The sequence below is a fragment of the Salminus brasiliensis genome, chromosome 1, assembly GCF_030463535.1.
Source record: "Salminus brasiliensis chromosome 1, fSalBra1.hap2, whole genome shotgun sequence".
NCBI classification, from domain to species: domain Eukaryota; kingdom Metazoa; phylum Chordata; class Actinopteri; order Characiformes; family Bryconidae; genus Salminus; species Salminus brasiliensis.
The window spans coordinates 37,136,295-37,154,965 of NC_132878.1; the positions used below are offsets into that span (position 1 = coordinate 37,136,295).

Here is an 18,671-nt window from a genome sequence, read left to right on the forward strand (position 1 = left end):
TGTAAGAGCTGGAGGAAATGGAAACTGTGCTAGAACAAGAACAGTGGAGTGAAAAGTGGAACGTAGGGCCTTAGTAATACAGAGACTGTCATAAGAAAACTTTGTAGCATCTTGTTAATGTTTTGTTACTTTTTTAAAACGTGGCCTTGATATTATGTGAGTATTCGTGTCAAATCAAAACCTTATTCTTTTTAAGTAAGTTACACTAACAGAATACATTAAAGCATAAAGGAACTTGGTGGACACATAAAGAGCCAGAGAGAGAGAGAGACAGAAAGACATGGAGAGAGAGAGACTGAGAAAGACAGAGAAAGACAAATACACAGAAAGACAGAGACACACACAAAGGGAGAGAGACAGAGAAAGAGAGAGGCAAATATAGAGAAAAAGTGATATAGAAGACAGAGGTAGAGAGAGACAAAGAGACATAGACAGAAATAGAAAGAGAGACAGACAGTAACAGAGAAGGCAGAAATCTAGAGAGACACAGATAGAAAGACAGAGACAGAGAGGGACCAAGATTGACAAAGTGAGAAGCAGGGAGAAAGCGAGCGAGAGAGAAACAGACAGGCAGAAATCCGAGAGAGACAGAAAGACAGAGAGAGAAAAAGAGCTAGAGAGACAGAAAGACATGAAGGTAGAACGACACACACACACACACAGAGAGAGAGAGAGAGAGAGAGAGAGAGAGAGAGAGAGAGAGAGAGAGGCAGAAAGACAGAGGCAAAAAGACAGAGAGCGAGACAGACAGAAAGAGAGAGAGGCAGAAAGAAAGAGAGACAGGCAGTAAGACAGAGGAAGAAAGAGAGATAGAGACAAAAAGACAGAGAGGCAGAAACACAGAGAGAGAGAGACAGGCAGAAAGACAAATAGAGAGAGAGAGAGAGAGAGAGAGAGAGAGAGAGAGAGAGAGAGAGAGAGAGAGAGAGAGAGAGACAGAAAGAGAGAGAGGCAGAAAGAAAGAGAGACAGGCAGTAAGACAGAGGAAGAAAGAGAGATAGAGACAAAAAGACAGAGAGGCAGAAACACAGAGAGAGAGACAGGCAGAAAGACAGAGAGGCAGAAAGAAAGAGAGACAGGCAGTAAAAAGAGAGGAAGTAAGACAGATAGAGACAAAAAGACAGAGAGGCAGAAAGACAGAGAGAGAGAGAGACAGACAAAAAGACAGAGAGGCAGAAAGAAAGAGAGAGGCAGAAAGAAAGAGAGACAGGCAGTAAAAAGAGAGGAAGTAAGACAGATAGAGACAAAAAGACAGAGAGGCAGAAAGACAGAGAGAGAGAGACAGACAAAAAGACAGAGAGGCAGAAAGACAGAGAGAGAGACAGAGAGAGAGAGAGAGAGAGAGAGAGAGAGAGAGACAGAGAGGCAGACAGAGAGACATTTTATAGGTATTCAGCATTTATTATGTGAAAATATGAATAAAGGATCTTTGGGTTCATTTGAATGATCATTATGCTTATTCGCTGCTATCGTTGTCCCTTCTGCCATCATTGCTGTTGTTGGTGCTGCTGTACCGCTCTGACAGTATTGTACTTATTACAGTCCTGCCAGTAAAGCTACCTAGAACCTGAATGTGACAGAGAGAGAGAGAGAGAGAGAGAGAGGGAGAGAGAGAGAGAGGATTATTTCCCAGGCTACGGTGAGCATGTGTTTGTTTCCCTCAGTGCTCAGCGTCTCCTTGCTTGTGTGTGTGTGTCAGTGTGTACGTCTGCAGCATGTGGGAAGACGCATTGTTTCTGAAACTGCAGGTCAGTGAAGGTCATTCCCACGGACGCGCCGGTCCTGCTTGTCCTGCCAGACTGAGACGCAGGGAGGTGCACGACCACGACGGAGCCAGGTCCGCCTCTGTGAGTCTGCTCTTCAGTGCCAGCACTCAGCCGCAGCGCCCTGACTGCTTTCCTCCTAATGAGGCTCCTTAATAGCAGAGCATCTCTGTGATAATGAGCGCCGTTTCTGATTTTCAGCCACCCAGAGCAAAGCATGCAGCCGGTCTCCTGTTGTGTAAGAGCGTTTGTGCTGTGTCTGGGGCTGTGAAACACACACTGCTCTCATAACTGGATTCACTTCTGCATGATTCTCACTTTATTCAGTAATGACTCAGCAATAGAGTGTAGATATGAACATATAATGAAGAACACTGGGGAGGCTCGGGTTAGATGTGTAGGTTAGTATTGTATTAGAAGGGAATTCCACCAATTATTAAAAATTTCTGCATAATCAAAATAAGTGGTTCTGTACATATATCCGGAAGCCTTCACAGAATGGCAGGCCATACGTTGCGGGGAAGCTGATGAAGCCAGTCGGATGCTACAGCAAGTCGTGGACACAGTCGCTGTGAAGCCGATATGCCAGCCGGGTGAGACAGTGAGTGCCACAGCTGGCCATGGAGAGCAAGCTCTCCATGAGTACTATGGCTGAGAACTCGGCCCTTCTCTGAGCGGTACTGTACCAGGTTAGCGTTAGCTTTTAGCCTTGCTTCAATAGTCTCAATAGACCCCGTCGATAGACCCTGAATTCAAGATACTTTGAGCCATGATTCAGCCACAAATTAGTACCCAATAACTATATGTACTTCGTCATCTCCGCCATGTGCAGTATGACCATGTGGGGAGCCTCCAGAACACCCGACTCTCTCCAAACGCCATGTTTCCGCTCTGCATCTCCACTTAGTTACATAACTATCTTTCTTTCCCTCCTGCCTAAAGCCTTTCCATCTGTTTGCCATCTGACAGCTGTAAGTCATTCTATGGTGATCTGTAAAAAAGTCAGAGGGACGGGACACTGCTGACCCCTTAAGCGGTTATGCTCTACTAATGTTCAGACTATACTATACATTATTAGTAAGTAAGCATTAGTAGTTAGTAAGCCTAATAGCTAAGGTATGTAGTATAGAGTTTAAGAGCTATGTGTGGATGACACTATGTGTATGCATGTGTGGAGGGTTGTGGGTTGTTGTGTTTATGAGGCCTTATATGAGAGAACGGGGCAAAATAACAACAACACAGATTGATTGTTTCCTCTCTGCAGCCTAATTTCTGCCTGTGTGTGTGGGTGTGTGTCTGGTGTACAGTATGAGGCAGACAGATGGGCCGACAGTGGTTGGCAGGCTGGAGGCACATTGGTCCAGTATGTTAGGAGAATGGAGGGGGTGGGGGCGGGGGGTGGGGGGTGGGTGGGTAGTTGCACATTCCACATGACCCAGATTCCCCCCTAGACAGCCTATGTTACTGTAATGATACAGTAAGGCTAGGCTAGCTCGCTCGAATGATGCAGCAGGGGCTTGTGTCTGGCCCAGTTTGGCATGTATTTGTCTGCTAAAGCACATCTGATTCCACTCAGCAGTGAATGACCATGTTTACTAGGTGTGTTAGAGCAGGGAAATCCCCTAAACTCCTAAAGAAACAGTCCCTTCAAGTCCAAACCTGATGACCCCAGCAAACTAGCATGAAGCCTAGCCTCAGTTTTATTCATTAAGAGACTTGTGAGACGTATCATAAGGGGAGGTTTCACAGATTTTTCAGCATACAGAGTGGAATTTACAGTGGACTTTACAGATTTCTGTACCCCCTTAAAAAGCCTATGGATCGCCAGTGGGCCGAAAGTGTTATTACAAACATCTATTAGCAGAGAATAGCCCCACCAGTTTGTACAGAAGTCCCTGTTAAAGTCTCAGACATTAGGCATCATACCTAAGTTTACTGTATTCTGCAGCAGATGTCTGGGTTCTTTTACCACCTGTAAACAATTCTGGGCCTAGTTTCCCGAAAGCATCTTAGGGTGAAGGTCGTCTTAACAGGAAAATAGCAGTACTCAAATAGTGTTAAATAGTGCTAAATCTGTTCTTTGAGAGCTAGATTAAAGCACAGTGCTCCACAGACACCTTTACACCACGAATGGCCTTTTTTTATACAATTTAGGCCAAGGCTTATCTCAAACCTGCCATAAAACAATGTCATTAAGCAGCTTATCTGTGATCATTGTGTGTAATAACTGTGTGTCACATAGCTCTTAAAGGCATTAGACATTAATGTTGGACGTGTCGGTTACTACCACCACTGTGAAGAGTTCTGACAGTATTGTCTAGAACAGGACATTTCACATTAAAACCTCTGTATAATTATTTGATTTGAGAGTTATATATAAAATGAATACAATTCATCTTTTAATTCGTTTACTGGAGAAGTTAACAGTCACAGGTTGCACAGGTCATATCAGGAAGACACAAAATGCCAATACTGACCATTGGAAATCAACACAAACCCACCGGGAACTAAGATAAACCTTTCATGCACGTCATACTGACGCAGGTGTGCAGCCAGTAGAGAAAACTTGTGTTGCTCTTTGTGAAGGGTTACATTTTACAATAAAAACAAGGGCAGTTTCAGGGCAGTATCCAATCAGCTACAAGTTCTTAATGACCTTGCAATCATCAGTGTGCGTTTCACCACTACTGACTACTTTGAGTACCTCAGCCATAACAGTTGTTTTTAGCTCTTTTTGATAAAGGACAATGCTAATATCTCAATATTTAATATGGGAATAGAGAGATTTTACATTACGTCTAGACAAATATTAATATTCGTCTAGAATAAATATGTTTGCCTTTTTAAATAGATAAAAATGTTGGAAACTAAGGCAATTATCTGCCAGCACAATTACACAGTGTAAGTGGAGGACAGAATAACACTGCCTGCTGCTAATGTGGCTAATGTGAGTTAATAAATGAATAATAAATAAATAATAAACAGACTTTATTCAATATATTTTGAGTTAGTTATCGTTCCTAGCAATTGGCCACTCCTCTAAAGTCACTCACCCGTCTATCTTGGCCACTCCCCACAGGGAGCCAGTAGATTCTGCCTTCGGCCTACTGCCAACAACTTATCCTGTTTCTGCTTCTGAACTGCACATAACCTTTTATGATTTTAGACTCAGGAAACCCAGATATTCATGTTGATCCATGTTATAATCAATGCCATATTGTTGCTGATTAAGATGTTTCCCCAAATCCATTCCTGGAATGCTGGTGCCCTACTCAGTTCAGCCTCCTCCCTGCTCCAGCTCCCTAATGCCGTCAATACCCACGTGTTCCTGCGACAAGGTTTTCCACCACCTGCTCTGGAATCATGAGAACAAACCTTGAGCCAGACAGAGACTTTATTAATCTCCCAGTTAATCGCACGGTTAGGGCAGGCAAATGTTTGGGTACCCCTGATCAAACTTTCTATTACTGTAAATAGCTAGGTGAATAGAAGATGACCTGGTCTCCGAAGTGTATTCTAACATTTAATATTTAACATTTAACACAAGATTAGCCAGATTAGTGTATTATATTTGTTTCATACAAGTTATTAAAGAGTAATAAAAAGGAAAAGGGAACAATGCAAAAGTTTGGGGACTCCATGGCTCGTTCACAATTCTTAGTAAAGTCCAGGTGATGCAAATTTAAAAGCATTATAAATAGCAGCTGCAAAATAAAAATAACTGATGCCCACAAAGCAAGAAAAGCTTGCCGTTTCCTAAGTTTGTGATGCAGTTAAGAAAGGCAGGTAAAAGGGATGATGGAGGTAAAGTTGAGGTCTGGAAGTTGAGCTCTGGGAGGGATTTTGCTCATAGAATTGCTATTAGGGCAACACCTGCATTTGACTGCCAAAGACACTTTAGGGAGACTTTAGGAAGCAGACTCTGGAGCGATGGTGCACTTTTCTACTGTGCAGCGACTCCTACACAAATATAGCCTTAATGTTTGAGGAATAAAAGGATGCAGAATGTAATGAAAAGAACATCTTTCCAACTGTTAAGCCTGGGGGGTTGTGTTGCAGCAAGTGGCACATGGAATTCTTCACCCATAAACCCATAAACTACCATGTAACACATATTTTAAACATATATTTTTGAAAGGATTTGTTAAATCTACATCATTTACGCAATGCTTCCAAAAGATGTGACTGTGTATTTGTGTATCTGTGATACATTTCATAAATGATGTTACAAGTACAACACGGGTTAGAACTTTCAAAATACTGCTGCTGTTGTGGCATGAAGTTATAAGGTGTTGCTTAGGAGAGATGTAGTTGTTTAGACTTCAGGTATGTGGTTAATTTATAAAGCTAGAACCCGCTAGCAGGACAATACTATCCTCTGCGTTTCTATTAGTGGCAAACGAGGCACTGCGTAGCGCTTATTTACAGGCGTGTCACCGGCGGGCCGAAGAATGTGCAGACAGCACAGGACGAGGGGTCCAGAAAGAAACAGGCGGGTGCTTTTTGTTCGACTGCTGCTGACCGCTCCGAAAACAACAGAGCTGCATTCCGGCGGGCCTTGGTTCACTTTAGAGCAACCGTTGAAATTCGTCAGTTTTCGCTAATCAAGGCCATTTCTTCTTGTTGTTTGTCAGGAAGACAAATTATTGTAGCCATTTATTTTATTTATATCATCAACTTTGTTTATTATCTTTAATACAAAGTGATATAACGGGGTGCGGGCCCACTATGGTATGTCGTCTAGGGTCCTCCTTTAACTTGGTGGTGGGGGGGGGGCAGTTACCCAAAGCAGGATTTCTCAGTATAGACTGATAATTTGAGCCAAAAACAAGACCTGTCTGAAAAATAAATGGTGAAAACACTCCCATTGGACAGTCCTGAACTGGGATTAGGCTCTCTGGCTAAACTGAGAAATCCTGCTTCATAAAATACCCACAGACGCAAGTCTATCACTGTGTGATCCATGATGAATTGCTCACATAATAATGACAGGTGAGATTAAAAAAAAGCTAGGTCTAGTCCTGTGTGTTAGACTGCAGCTTGTTTATGTGTTCAGGACAGTTCAGGGTCGTGTTGGGGGGAGTCAGCGTGTGCATTTTTGTGCAAACGCAGTGGGCCATGCTGATGTGTGCCTTTGGGACACAAAGCAAGGTTCTGTAGGGATTAGGTGTGGTTTAATGCCAAGGATTAGTGCTATTGAGTTACATGGCTATGAGTGGGCTGCCCCACTATTGTGTTTGGGCTGGATGGCGGCCTGGCGAGGCCGGGTGTCATGTGGCTCTTGTTTTCAGGACGGAGGGCACGTGTTGACCTTCCAACTGGCCCACCAACTGATACCGACGTCAATACCTAACTCCCGCAACCGCTCAATAGCACAGAGGCTGGCAGCCGCTACTACAGCAATTACAGCAGCACGCAGCGCTAACGTCTCATATGCTAATGTGTCAGTGTGTCAGAATTCGCATCAAAGGCCGTTCCACCATTACGGTAGACGATGAAGTATGAATGTTCATTTGTAATTCCTACGCTATAGGGACAAAAGCATCGGGACGCCTGCTCATTCATCGTTTCTTCTGAAATCAAGGATAATATAAAAAGCTAACCCTGCTTTTGTTGGAGTAAATGACTCTACTGTCCAGGGAAGGTTTTCTACTGGACATGTGGGGCACTGCTGTGAGGATTTGATTGCATTCAGCAACAAGACAGAGTGTTAGTGAGGATGGAGCCACATTATTCCAGAGAGCACAGTTCCACTTTATACCCCTCTAGCCCACACCTGGTATTAGGCAGCATGGTGCCAATAGGTTGATGTTTATCTGCTCCAGAGAGTCCTATTCTATTGGCAGTACTTCTATAAAGGGACTAAACAGGCTGTGTGTGTGCATTCAAACATCTGTATCAGCAATTGGTGCAACTTAAGGTAGCTGAATGCATTCATTAGAAGGGGTGTCCAGAAATATTTGGACATATAGCCTATGTAAAATGTGCAGTAAGGATCTAACACCACTGCCAAAATTAGCCAAATTGTGTTTTATGAGTAAAACCACTGACAAAAATGTTGGGACAAGATTTTTTAGAAATACAAATTATATTTATATACTTCAAATAATATTACTAAATGACAGATGGGAACTGTAATGCATTTTTAAGATTTAACTAAATAACAAGCATCATATTTACTGTTTTACATACAAAGAGTAGTTCACTGCTGTGAAACACTGTATTGTATTATGAAAAGACTGCAAAAATCACTGAATAAAAAGGGCAGAACTGTTTATTTGTTGGTTGATTTATGTATATTTATTTATGGTTTATTCTTATTTAAGTTCATTTTAATGATCGCAAATTTGCGGGATGACATGTACCACTGCAACTGAATGCTATCAAATACATTTGTCTAAGCCAACGTTTGCCAAACCATTTCAACCTTGGAATGCCTCGTTAATTAACTTTTTAAGGGTGTTTGAGCTGGGAAAACTCCAAAATATGCAGGCGGGCCTGCCTTACAACCAGAAAGCACTGAAGGAATCATGAACATCCTACCTCCTGAGCAGTAGAGTCCTGAATACATACTGAAGACATACTGAAAAATGAAATATTGTGCTAGCCCCCCGCTGTAAGAGGGCCGACTTCAGCTTGCATAAGAGGGGTGACGCTGTTGCACAAGCACTGAGCTCAAAGAATGTTCTGTTTGATTTGGCACCCTGTTTGGCATCAATCCTGCTCCACTGTCTTCCACCTCACGCTGACTCTCAGCCTCAACCTCACACCATCCCAGGTTTCTCCAGGTAAGCCCTGGATCTGCAGCACATCACACCATCAAAGCTTTTCCCAGTGGAGGCAGCAGCTCACGTCCACACAGGAGCATCAGCAACTCCAGATGTGCAGGTTTGAGGTGCTACACAGAGTCACAGTGACTGTCAGACTGTGAGAGTTGCTGAGGTGTTTTGCTGAGTATGGTTGGCTCTGCAGACTTTTTGGCTTTTTACTGGGAGTTAAATAGTTCAGACACTGGTCTCTTTTTCTTGAATAGTTGTAGTCTGATGAAGCAACAGAACACCATAGACATACTTGAAGTACATGGCCGCTTAGGGCCCCAATGCCACCAGGGGGCCCCCAAAAGCACCAAGAAATGTAATATTTTAATTTGATATTTTAATTAGAATTTTAAAAATAACAGCTGCCCTTTTTGTAAGTTTGCTACCCCTGTAAGGTTAAAAACAATAGCCAGAATGACAAATGACTAATTACAAATAATGCCAATGATAGTGGGTACGTCACACTCACAGTGTAGCCTATGGAATGATGAAGCATCTAGTGCTGAGATGGTGGTAGGGGGGGCCCCAAATGAAAATCTGCTTAGGGCCCCATAAAGGCTTGGGCCGGCCCTGCCAGAGGGAGAGCGTTATTGTGAAATAGGACGGCTGTGAAAAAGCAGACCTGAGCCTAAGGAATAAATAAATTGAGAAAAAAGTTTAATTTGTTAAAAATTAATAAATGGAGTAAACAAATGTATGAATCAAATGAAACATAAATAGATTGCGAAATAAATAAAAAATAGAGAAATAAATAAACTGAGTAATAAATTAATAAAATGAGAAACAAATAAAAAATTGAATAAGGAGTAAATAAATAAATAATTTAGTAAGACATAAATAAATAAATGAGTAAGACATAAATAAATACATAATTTAGTAAGACATAAATAAATAAATTGAGCCGTGAACGAAGCATTTAATATGTGTTAATGTAGGCATATCCTTCCGCCAAATTATAGCTGCTTAAGAAGCAGTGAGTTCCTACCTCACCGCAACAAACTCAACTCACTGCACATCCTGCAGTTCCTTCTCCAGCTCCTTACACAAACATCACGTTAAACGTTATCTTTTTAGTTTTAGCTTCGTTTTTAGGCCGCTCCTAACAGCGCCTCTCAACCAATCAGCTTGCGTAGCCGGAACTAACTATGATATTATATCACAATAACGCTTTACTTTAATGTTATTACATATTTTTTATTACATATATACAATAGTGTACCATACAAGTGAGTATGACCGGTGCCTTTACTGTCATTATACTTACACAGTACAACAAAATTCTTCTCTTAGCATATTCTAGTCTGCAAAGCTAACGTCAGAGCAAAGGGTCAGCCAATATAACCTCCCCTGGAACTGGGAGGGTTACGAGCCCAGCTGTTTTATTAATAATTTTATTGTACTTAAATGGTTATAAGTTCTAAATCTCTGATTAAAATAAATGTCTGAAGTTAATCAATTCCATCCTCGCTCCGGTCACTGCATGTGAGTCTAGTGTGCTCTCCTATTGTTTATGTGGGTTTCCTCTGGGATTCATCCCACCTCCCAGAAACACACGGTAGGTGAATTGCCCCCCTAGGTGTGAGTGTATGAGTGGGTGTGGTAGCCTGTAATGGGCTGGCATCTCGTCCAGAGGGGGTTTCTGCCCTGCAGCCAAAGACTCCAGGTAGCTGCTGGAACCACGCAAGTGGGCTTATATGGTATACCTTATATATTAGGGGTTCACTTAAGCTCAGCCCAAGCTGCTCAACTTTGCTGTTTTAATACATCATACAAACCTGATTCTTAAAGAAAAAGCTTAATAATTAATTCAAATTTAAGATACTCCACTATACAAACTGAAAAAACTCAGTTTTATTTTATTGCTAATAATGCTTATATAAAATGCTATTTTTAATGCCATTTAGGCCTGCTGCTTCCAGGCCCCTGTCCAAGACTCTCAAACACAGATCAATGAGCCTGTCCAACATAAACAGCCTGTCTCAATGCTGCATCATCAACTTCTGGTCAGAAAAGACACAAGATCAGCACCTGTGTCAACACAGCCTTGGAGACTTGGAACAGAAGAAAAAAACAGATACAGCCCTATAGATTGGCACTCCTGGAGCACTGTATCTGCAATGTGCCAGAGAGTCCTGTAAAGTGTGAATGCAGCTTTTACAGTCCATGTGTTGGGTCATGTAGTGGTAGGTCTCCTACGTTTTGCATTGCAAAGCAGCCTATTCTGCCATCATTTAAATCCGCATGAGGCCGAAGGTCTCATCCCAAGATCTTTTCATACAGCCCAGTGTGGAATTACACCAATGGGACCATGGGCTGGCTTGGGACTAGCTCTAAACTGGTCAATAGAAACATGTTTAAATAGTACATTCACTGAGACCTGTGCAATCTTCAGGTCAGCAAATTGTGTGGCAGCAGTGCAGTACATGCCATCATGACGGTAAGGGCCAGCAGCTTCAGATAATGTTCACATCAAGCCTCAGAATGAGTACAAAAGAACCCAGGTGCAGTTCTGCCTTGTGGACGATCTTAGCCCTCAAGGGCAGGGGCCTCCTAATAGTATTGGGATCACACCTGGGATCATTGTTATATTGGAAGGCCCAATGATGCCCAAGCTCCAGTTTCCTCGCATGATGTTTTCAGAATGGGTACAAAAGCACCCAGGTGCAGTTCTGCCTGGTTGATGAGAGAGGCCGACAGAAAAGGCTGTGGTAGCTCGGATCACCAGAAATACATCTCAGAATGCACACCACGTCCAACCTAGAGGAGGATAGGCCGCAACAGCAGAAGACGACTGTCAGCCAAGAACAGAAAGCTGAGGCTGCAGTGAGCCCAGGATCACCAAAACTGGACAGTTGAAGACTGGTCTGATCAGGAAAAACGTAGCCTGGTCTGATCAACCTTGATTGCTGCTGAGGTAAACAGATGGTAGGGTCAGAATTTGGCACCAACAGCATACTTCCATGGTCAAACAGTCCAGGCTAGTGGAGGTGGTGCAACAGCCATGCAATGCTGGCCATGTGCATTTCTTCATGGCCACAATTTACCCATCTTCTCAAGTTTGATAATGCACCATGTTACAAAGCAGAATTGTCATTACTAACACTTCTTCAGTGGTCCTCCCAGTCACCAGATCTGAATCCAGTAAGCGATCTTTGGGCTGTGGATAGCATTAAAGTGCTCCTACTGTAACTGCATGACTCAGAATCAACATGCACCAGAATCTCAAATGAATGATTTCAGCATCTTGTGGAATTCATGCCCCAAAGAATGAAGGCTGTTCTAAAAGCAGAGAGGGTGGGGAAGCCTTACCCAGTTTTAGTATAGTGCTCAGTGAGTGTGTATTCTGTGCATCATGGTGACTGTAGTCCTGTAGCATAGCTCAACTGTCACTTTTCAGGAATAATGATGGTGTGGTACAATTGCTTGATAATTAAAAATTGATTGGTATTTACCGCTTAGGTGCCTGTTGAGGAATATGCAACAATGGATTGTATGTTGAAGACAGAGACCTGTTCAGTGCAGTGTTGCCCTCTGGTGGACACATACTTCATCTGCAGAAGAAAAAAAAACAATTAGAAAAAATTAGGATGCTCTTAAACATAGTAGAAACGTTTGCTTTGGCAAAAAAATTGAGATCAGAAATGTGCTGTAGTTCAGGATTGCATCACTAGAGCCTATAGAAATATTGGCCATCCGTGTTTAGAGTAGATTGGTGGGTGGATTTCTCTACACTCATACTCCCCAGGTATAGATCGGTTAAAGGTGGAGGCCAAATTCCACCTGTGTCCAGGACAAGTGGTGAATGTGGTTGTCTAGTCTTCTCTAACATCAGTAGTACTTACCTGCAACATGAAAACAGTTATAAATAATATATAAATAAATAAATAAATAAAGTAATTAATTGATAAAATAATAAATAGAAAGCTGCTTGAGCACATAACTGAATAAATATACCTACCCATACATGTTTAAGAGTGCCCTCTTAACAAAGGGTAGCTCTTTGGTAAAGGCAGCAGTTCCACATGGAACCACAGAATCCCAAAGAAACATAAATGCACAAATTCTGTTTGATGGAAAATCTGTTGTACATGGTTTTCTAAATAACCATTTAAAATTAAATATTAATAGAACATTTCATAAACATAATAATATTCATATTATTTAGCAGGTTCTTCAATGGTTCTTTAGTCTATGAAGAACTTAAGAACTATGGGTTTAGATTAAATGTTATTAAATAGGAATAATATTATTATTCCTAATTTTATTGGGTTTGCCACTCCAGAATCTTCCAGGACATCTTCTGGACCCAAGCCTTGGTGGACTTTGAGGACTAAAGAACCAGTGAAGAACCCTCTTTATACTGCATACTTAGTAGAGCAGCCTGTTGCTGTTATGATCTGCTGTAAACGCGATGCACATCCAGACACCAGCGTCTGGTGCAGTTCCTGAGGAATCTTAGCACATTCCTCAAGGGCAGGGGCCTCCTAATAGTATTGGGCTTGCCATTCCAGAATCTTCCAGGACTTCTTCTGAACTCAAGCCCTGGGTGGACTTTGAGGTAAACCTGGGATCATTGTCATGTTGTAAGGCCCAATGACGCCCAAGCTCCAGTTTCCTTGCATGATGTTTTCTCAACAAAGAGAGGGTTCTTCAATGGTTCTTTAGTAAAAGCAATAGTTGTAAACACACACTGTCCTAATTTTGTACCTATATTAGTAATTTAACTAATATAGTCGCATCTGTATAATAATGTAAGAAACACTTTAATGATATAACAATAAACTGTTTTAAACTAGCTTATCCAGTTTAAAAGGTATAGCCAAAAATTTACAATGAAGTTTAGTTCAGGGGAGTGTGAGGACCATGGGGAAAATCTCAGCTTGCTTCTCTTTAGGCAGTTCATCATGGATTTCGTTCAGCATTATCATCCTGTTGTAGAAGCCACTTTCTTGTCATTGTGAGCTTTTCTAACAAGTGAGGTGATGTTTACTTTCAGAATTTGCTGGTATTTATCGAATCCATTCTTCTCTTTACCAGTTGAATGTTCCTGATGCCACTGGCTGCAACACAAGCCCAAAGCATGATCGGTCAAACAGTTGGAGAGGTGTTTTTGTAAATTCTTTGATGAGGACTTTGGAAAGTTTTTCTTCCGATGCCTCTTTCAAGAAAGTCTTCCTGAATGTCTTTTGCAGTCCAAAAGGGGTGGCAGTGCCTTGTTTTGGATGTGACGGACCCAGAAACATCAAGTCTTACTGCTGTTATTACTAGCCTCTCATATCCAGTAGATGGCGACAGGCAAATCCTGAAAACCTCTAGCTGGTATGTGGTTTATCAAAACCAGATTTATTCTGTCAAACACGCACAGGTTTGAAAACTGGCTTTGCTTAAACACTCATATATGAAGTAAATTCTTAAGTTTCCTCCCATGCTGTGCTGTCCAAACTACACAAGAGCTGAAGCCAGGTCTCTCAAATGAAAGGCATTGCTTTATTTTCTCAGAATGAAATGCAGCCTCTCACAAACGGCATGGATTAAGGCACGACTGAGTTTAATATGCTGAGGGGTTTGGGGTTTTTTTTTTGTGTGTGTGTGTTCTGCATTGGGAATTTCACAGAAGCCTTGAAATCATCAAATTTACATTTGCTCTAAAAGCCCAAGCATAGCATGCAAACCTGGGACTGTTCGAACATGATCAACTTTTTCATTTTTGTTTATCTACACCAGTCCAGCAATACGATTCCATGGTCATGGATTTGTGCTACAGTAGCTCTTTAGTGAGATCTGACCAAATAGATGATTTTATCAATGAACTTTGTGCACCACCTGTCCTGCATACTATACCATGACCACCACACCAGACCAGCTGTCGTGGAGATGCTCTGATCCAGTTGTCTATCCGGCACGATTTGACCCTTGTCAAAGTTTCTCAGATTCTCACCCGCTGCATCCAGCACATCAAATCTAAGAACTCACTGTTCACTTAAAAGGTAAAGGTGCACGTATTTATCACTGTACAGCGAAATGTGTCCTCCACATTTAACCCATCTGTAGTAGTGAGCACACACACACAGGTGGGCAGCCAACTCCAGCACCCAGGGAGCAGAGAGGGTAAAGGGCCTTGCTCAAGGGCCCAACAGTGGCAGCTTGCTGAGCCCGGGAATCAAACCCACAACCCGGTTACCAAGAGTCCAACACTCTAACCACTGAGCCACCACTGCCCCCTTGCTGCCTATCTAGATAATCAATGTGATTCATTTCATGTCAGTGGTTTTAATGTTGTGGCTGATGTGAGGTGTACATATGGGTGTCATACAGCAGGGGAGAATGCGGCACTAATGCGGTTACTAATGCTTAGTAACATGTAACAGAATGGTCAGGTAGTTAACCAGGACCATGCAGGTCTCATGATCTTCTCTAGATTCACCCTTAAGTAAATCCTACAGCACTTCTACAGCTACAGCACAGCCTCCACGCTGCCGGATAAGTTTTAACGCTGTATTAGAGCTAGGCCTCCAAAAATGAACAAAGTTCTCATTTGTATTGGTAGCAATGATGTTTAGGTCGCCTGTATAGAAAAATGAACAACCTTGCTCACATATCTTTACAGTTATTTGGCAAAATGCGAGAAGACTAAACTATAGAACATTAAAATACATAATAATAAGCATGAATACAGTCAGAATGTACAGGTTTGTCAGCAAGGTTATACACAGGACAGTTAGAAGAACTCAGGGTTTGGGTGCTGATCTTCTTCGTGAACTCTAGACACCGTGTGGGTCAGTCCAGTTCCACCAGCAGCTCCCCTGATCCCCTTAATTGAAGGGTCAGATAGATGAACTAGGTGCTGGGTGGGAACTAAATGCTTGGCTTAACGAGGTTAAGCTCGCTCTCTCTTTCTCTCTCTCTCTCTCTCTCTCTCTCTCTCACACACACACACACACACACTGTATTTGTACACTAACACACAGACATAAGCATCATCCCTGCAATACATCAATAACCCAGTATCTCTTCAACACACACCTTTCTTCACGGGACGTGTTGCACACACACCCACCCACCCACCCGCTCACCCACCCACCCAAAAGCCGTCGTCCAATCAGCGTGCAGCTCTCCTCAAGCCATCACTCCACGTCCTGCCATGAGCAGCTGATCCCACAAAGTCGAGATCCTTCAGAGCTCTCGGCACTGTCCGGCTGTTCCCCCTAAGCGACAGCTATTTGCCCTCACACCCGATGCCTCGGCAATGTCCTCGCTGCTGAAGAGTGCGCCTGGCGCCGGTGGGAGAATGGGCCCGGGACGTTGTTCTCTGCTCCTGCTGCTGCTGCTGGAGCTCCTTCTCCTCGGGCTTTTGTCCGGAGCCCAGGATGCGAGCCAGCCTGTACCGCAAGGCGCCTCCACCCTCGCCTTCGTTTTCGATGTCACCGGCTCCATGTACGATGACCTGGTGCAGGTGATTGAAGGAGCCTCCAAGATCCTGGAAACGTCCCTGAGCAGACCCAAGAGACCCCTGCACAACTTCGCCCTGGTGCCTTTCCACGATCCAGGTAAGGTCCGGCCGAGCCGTTAACTCTTTCTCCCCCCCCCCCCCCCCCCCCCTCAAACACCCCCAACACTCACCCACCTCCCCAAGGCTGAGCGCTGTGCTGGCCATAACACATGCATGGATGTGCGAGGACTGTCCTGTAAATGCCCTGCTTCATCCCCGTGTTCATTCAGCCGCTGTTCTGAATGGAGCTGCTCGTCCTGTTTTCTGGAAAGTCAGCCTGAGGAATTCCTGAGCAGTTTTTGGAACGACCTGAAACAAAGCCCCCACGATTTGTGGAGGGAACACTCCTCACAGACTTCCAGGGAGAACGCGCAGGTCTGCAGGGCTGAATGGACAGCAGCATTAACAGCGTTAGTGGCAGGTTAAAGGGGAACTTCGTCTCTGTATCAAATTGTAGGTATAGTTTAGCTGTAAAGATGTCAGGAAGATGTTCACTTTGCTTTGGTTTGAAATGCTCCGTTATAGAGAAAATGAGCGAGTCACATTCAGGTCCAAAGCAGTGGTGGTAGGAACCAAAGGTCTGAAGCATTCACTGCCTCTAACAGCTACAGTACAGGAAGCTGTCACTACATCCTTATAAATATGCTGCCTGATACCTGATATATATAAAAAAATCTTTAAAGAAAATCAAGAAAATTCAAAACAATCAAGGGTATTAAAAATAGTTTGTTGTGAGTATTTGATTGCATTCAGTGATAAAGGAATTAGGATGTTGGATGATCACCATCCCACCTCATATCCAACTCCCCAACTCATCCCAAAAGTATCGGATGGAGACCCATCCATCATTCTTCTACTGCTCCACAGCTCGATGCTGGGGGGCTTTATACCCCTCTAGCTCACAACTGGCATTGGGCATGGTGCCAACAGGTTCATCTTTATCATATTCAGCAGATAACTGCCAGCAAACTGTACATTTGCAGATCTGGGTGCAACTTGGGGTCATTGGAAGGGGTGTCTACAAACTTTGATGTACATATATATATATATATATATATATATATATATATATATACACCAAATATAGAAATAAAGTGGATATTTGTGAAAGTGTAGATATTGTGACCCTTGGTTTCTGTCACTAGCGCTGTGTTTCTCTCTCAAATCAATTATGCAGAATTCCCCTTTAAGGTCAGTTAGACCTACATAATCACCGTAAGGTGTGAATTCAGCCCTGGGGGTTTTGCTGTCCTGATCGTAATTGGACCAGTGGGGTGTCCATGCATGTTAACAAACACTAACCTTCATGCCGGAAACGTGACAAATCTGGCAGTTTGGTGAGACCGTGCTTGTTCTTAGACAGTTTACAGAGGGACATTAAAGGCACAGAAATCACTAAAAGCATTAAAGGTCCTCTTTACAGCTGCATCCAGATGTTGCGCCGTGAATTCACTGTCATTATCATTCCTACTTTCCGAACGCATTTCAGTCCGTTAAAGCGAGCTGCGGAATGAGTCTTTGTTCTGTTAGTGATGAAGTCAGTGTGTAGAAGTCTCAACTCAATCGTTTTGCACCTAACAGCTGCAGAAAGGGATTTGTTCAAAAGGACAACATGCTAGACTCTGCTAGGACTGGATAGTACAGCAGGCTGCAACAGTGAGGCTGAATTAATGGCTAATCCCAAAGCAGGATTTGTGGTTCAGCCAGCCAACTTTAGTTCTAGGTCTTACCCTGGATTTTCAGTGACTCTTTTTTTTTACTGAGCTACATCCAGGGCAGGTTAAGTTCAGGGTTACAGATCATAAAAAGCCCACAACAATCAGGGCTGACCTTCTGGCTAACCAGGGCTGACCTTCTGTCCATTTTGGGCTGACCACATTTTTCATACAGCTATTACTGCTGCAGCTATTAATATGAACTACAAATAAAGAAATGTGATAATTAGTAAATATGAAAACACGCTCATGTGCTTTACAGTAAGAGTCTAGGCCATATCTTAAACATGTTTAAGCAAAGGCCACAGAACCGCTCTACCAAAACTGGTGAAAAACATCAGCATCTGCCTGCTCCACCCAGACCTACACATCCACACACTTTTTTATAACTCAAGAAATACACCATGTGTGCACTTACGCTGGGCTGACCAATAAAAAGCCCTGTTCAGAAGTTTAATTTTTAATGCAGTTTTTAGCCAATCATAGGCCAGGATGCAAGAGGCTTTTAGCCAGGCGTAGTGCAGAAGGCGGAAGAATAGAAATCTAAAAATCTAAAAATGGGTGGGGAAAAAAACATGACAAATAAAGAAAAAAACAAAGAGCAGCAAATTCATGCTGGCTTGAGCATGACTACAGAAGCTCTCCAGGTCAAAGGTTAGCACATGGGGTATGGGGCATGGATGAAGCTGGACAGCAGTTGAGTATGACCTGACAAGGGGGCAAATACAGCCTTCCAGTCTTACTGCACATAGGAAAAGTTGGAGGCCTTAAACATGACAGAAACAAACATGGTTTCAGTGCAGAAGCGCACACATCCTTGTTCCTGAACCTCAGTGTGACCCACAGTCTCTTAACACCAAATAGATTTTCCATCCGTTCCCTGGAA

At 42.9% G+C, this 18,671-nt stretch overlaps 1 protein-coding gene across 1 annotated transcript in view; it reads left to right on the forward strand.

Moving 5' to 3' along the window:
* Nucleotides 1-15,774: 15,774 nt before the first annotated feature.
* Nucleotides 15,775-18,671, forward strand: part of hmcn1 (hemicentin 1) — a 120,797-nt gene continuing 117,900 nt past the window's right edge. The window contains exon 1 of the mRNA XM_072678767.1: nt 15,775-16,128. Within this exon, the coding sequence (XP_072534868.1) occupies nt 15,828-16,128 (301 nt within the window). The 5' untranslated portion in view covers nt 15,775-15,827. The remainder of the gene's footprint in view (nt 16,129-18,671) is intronic.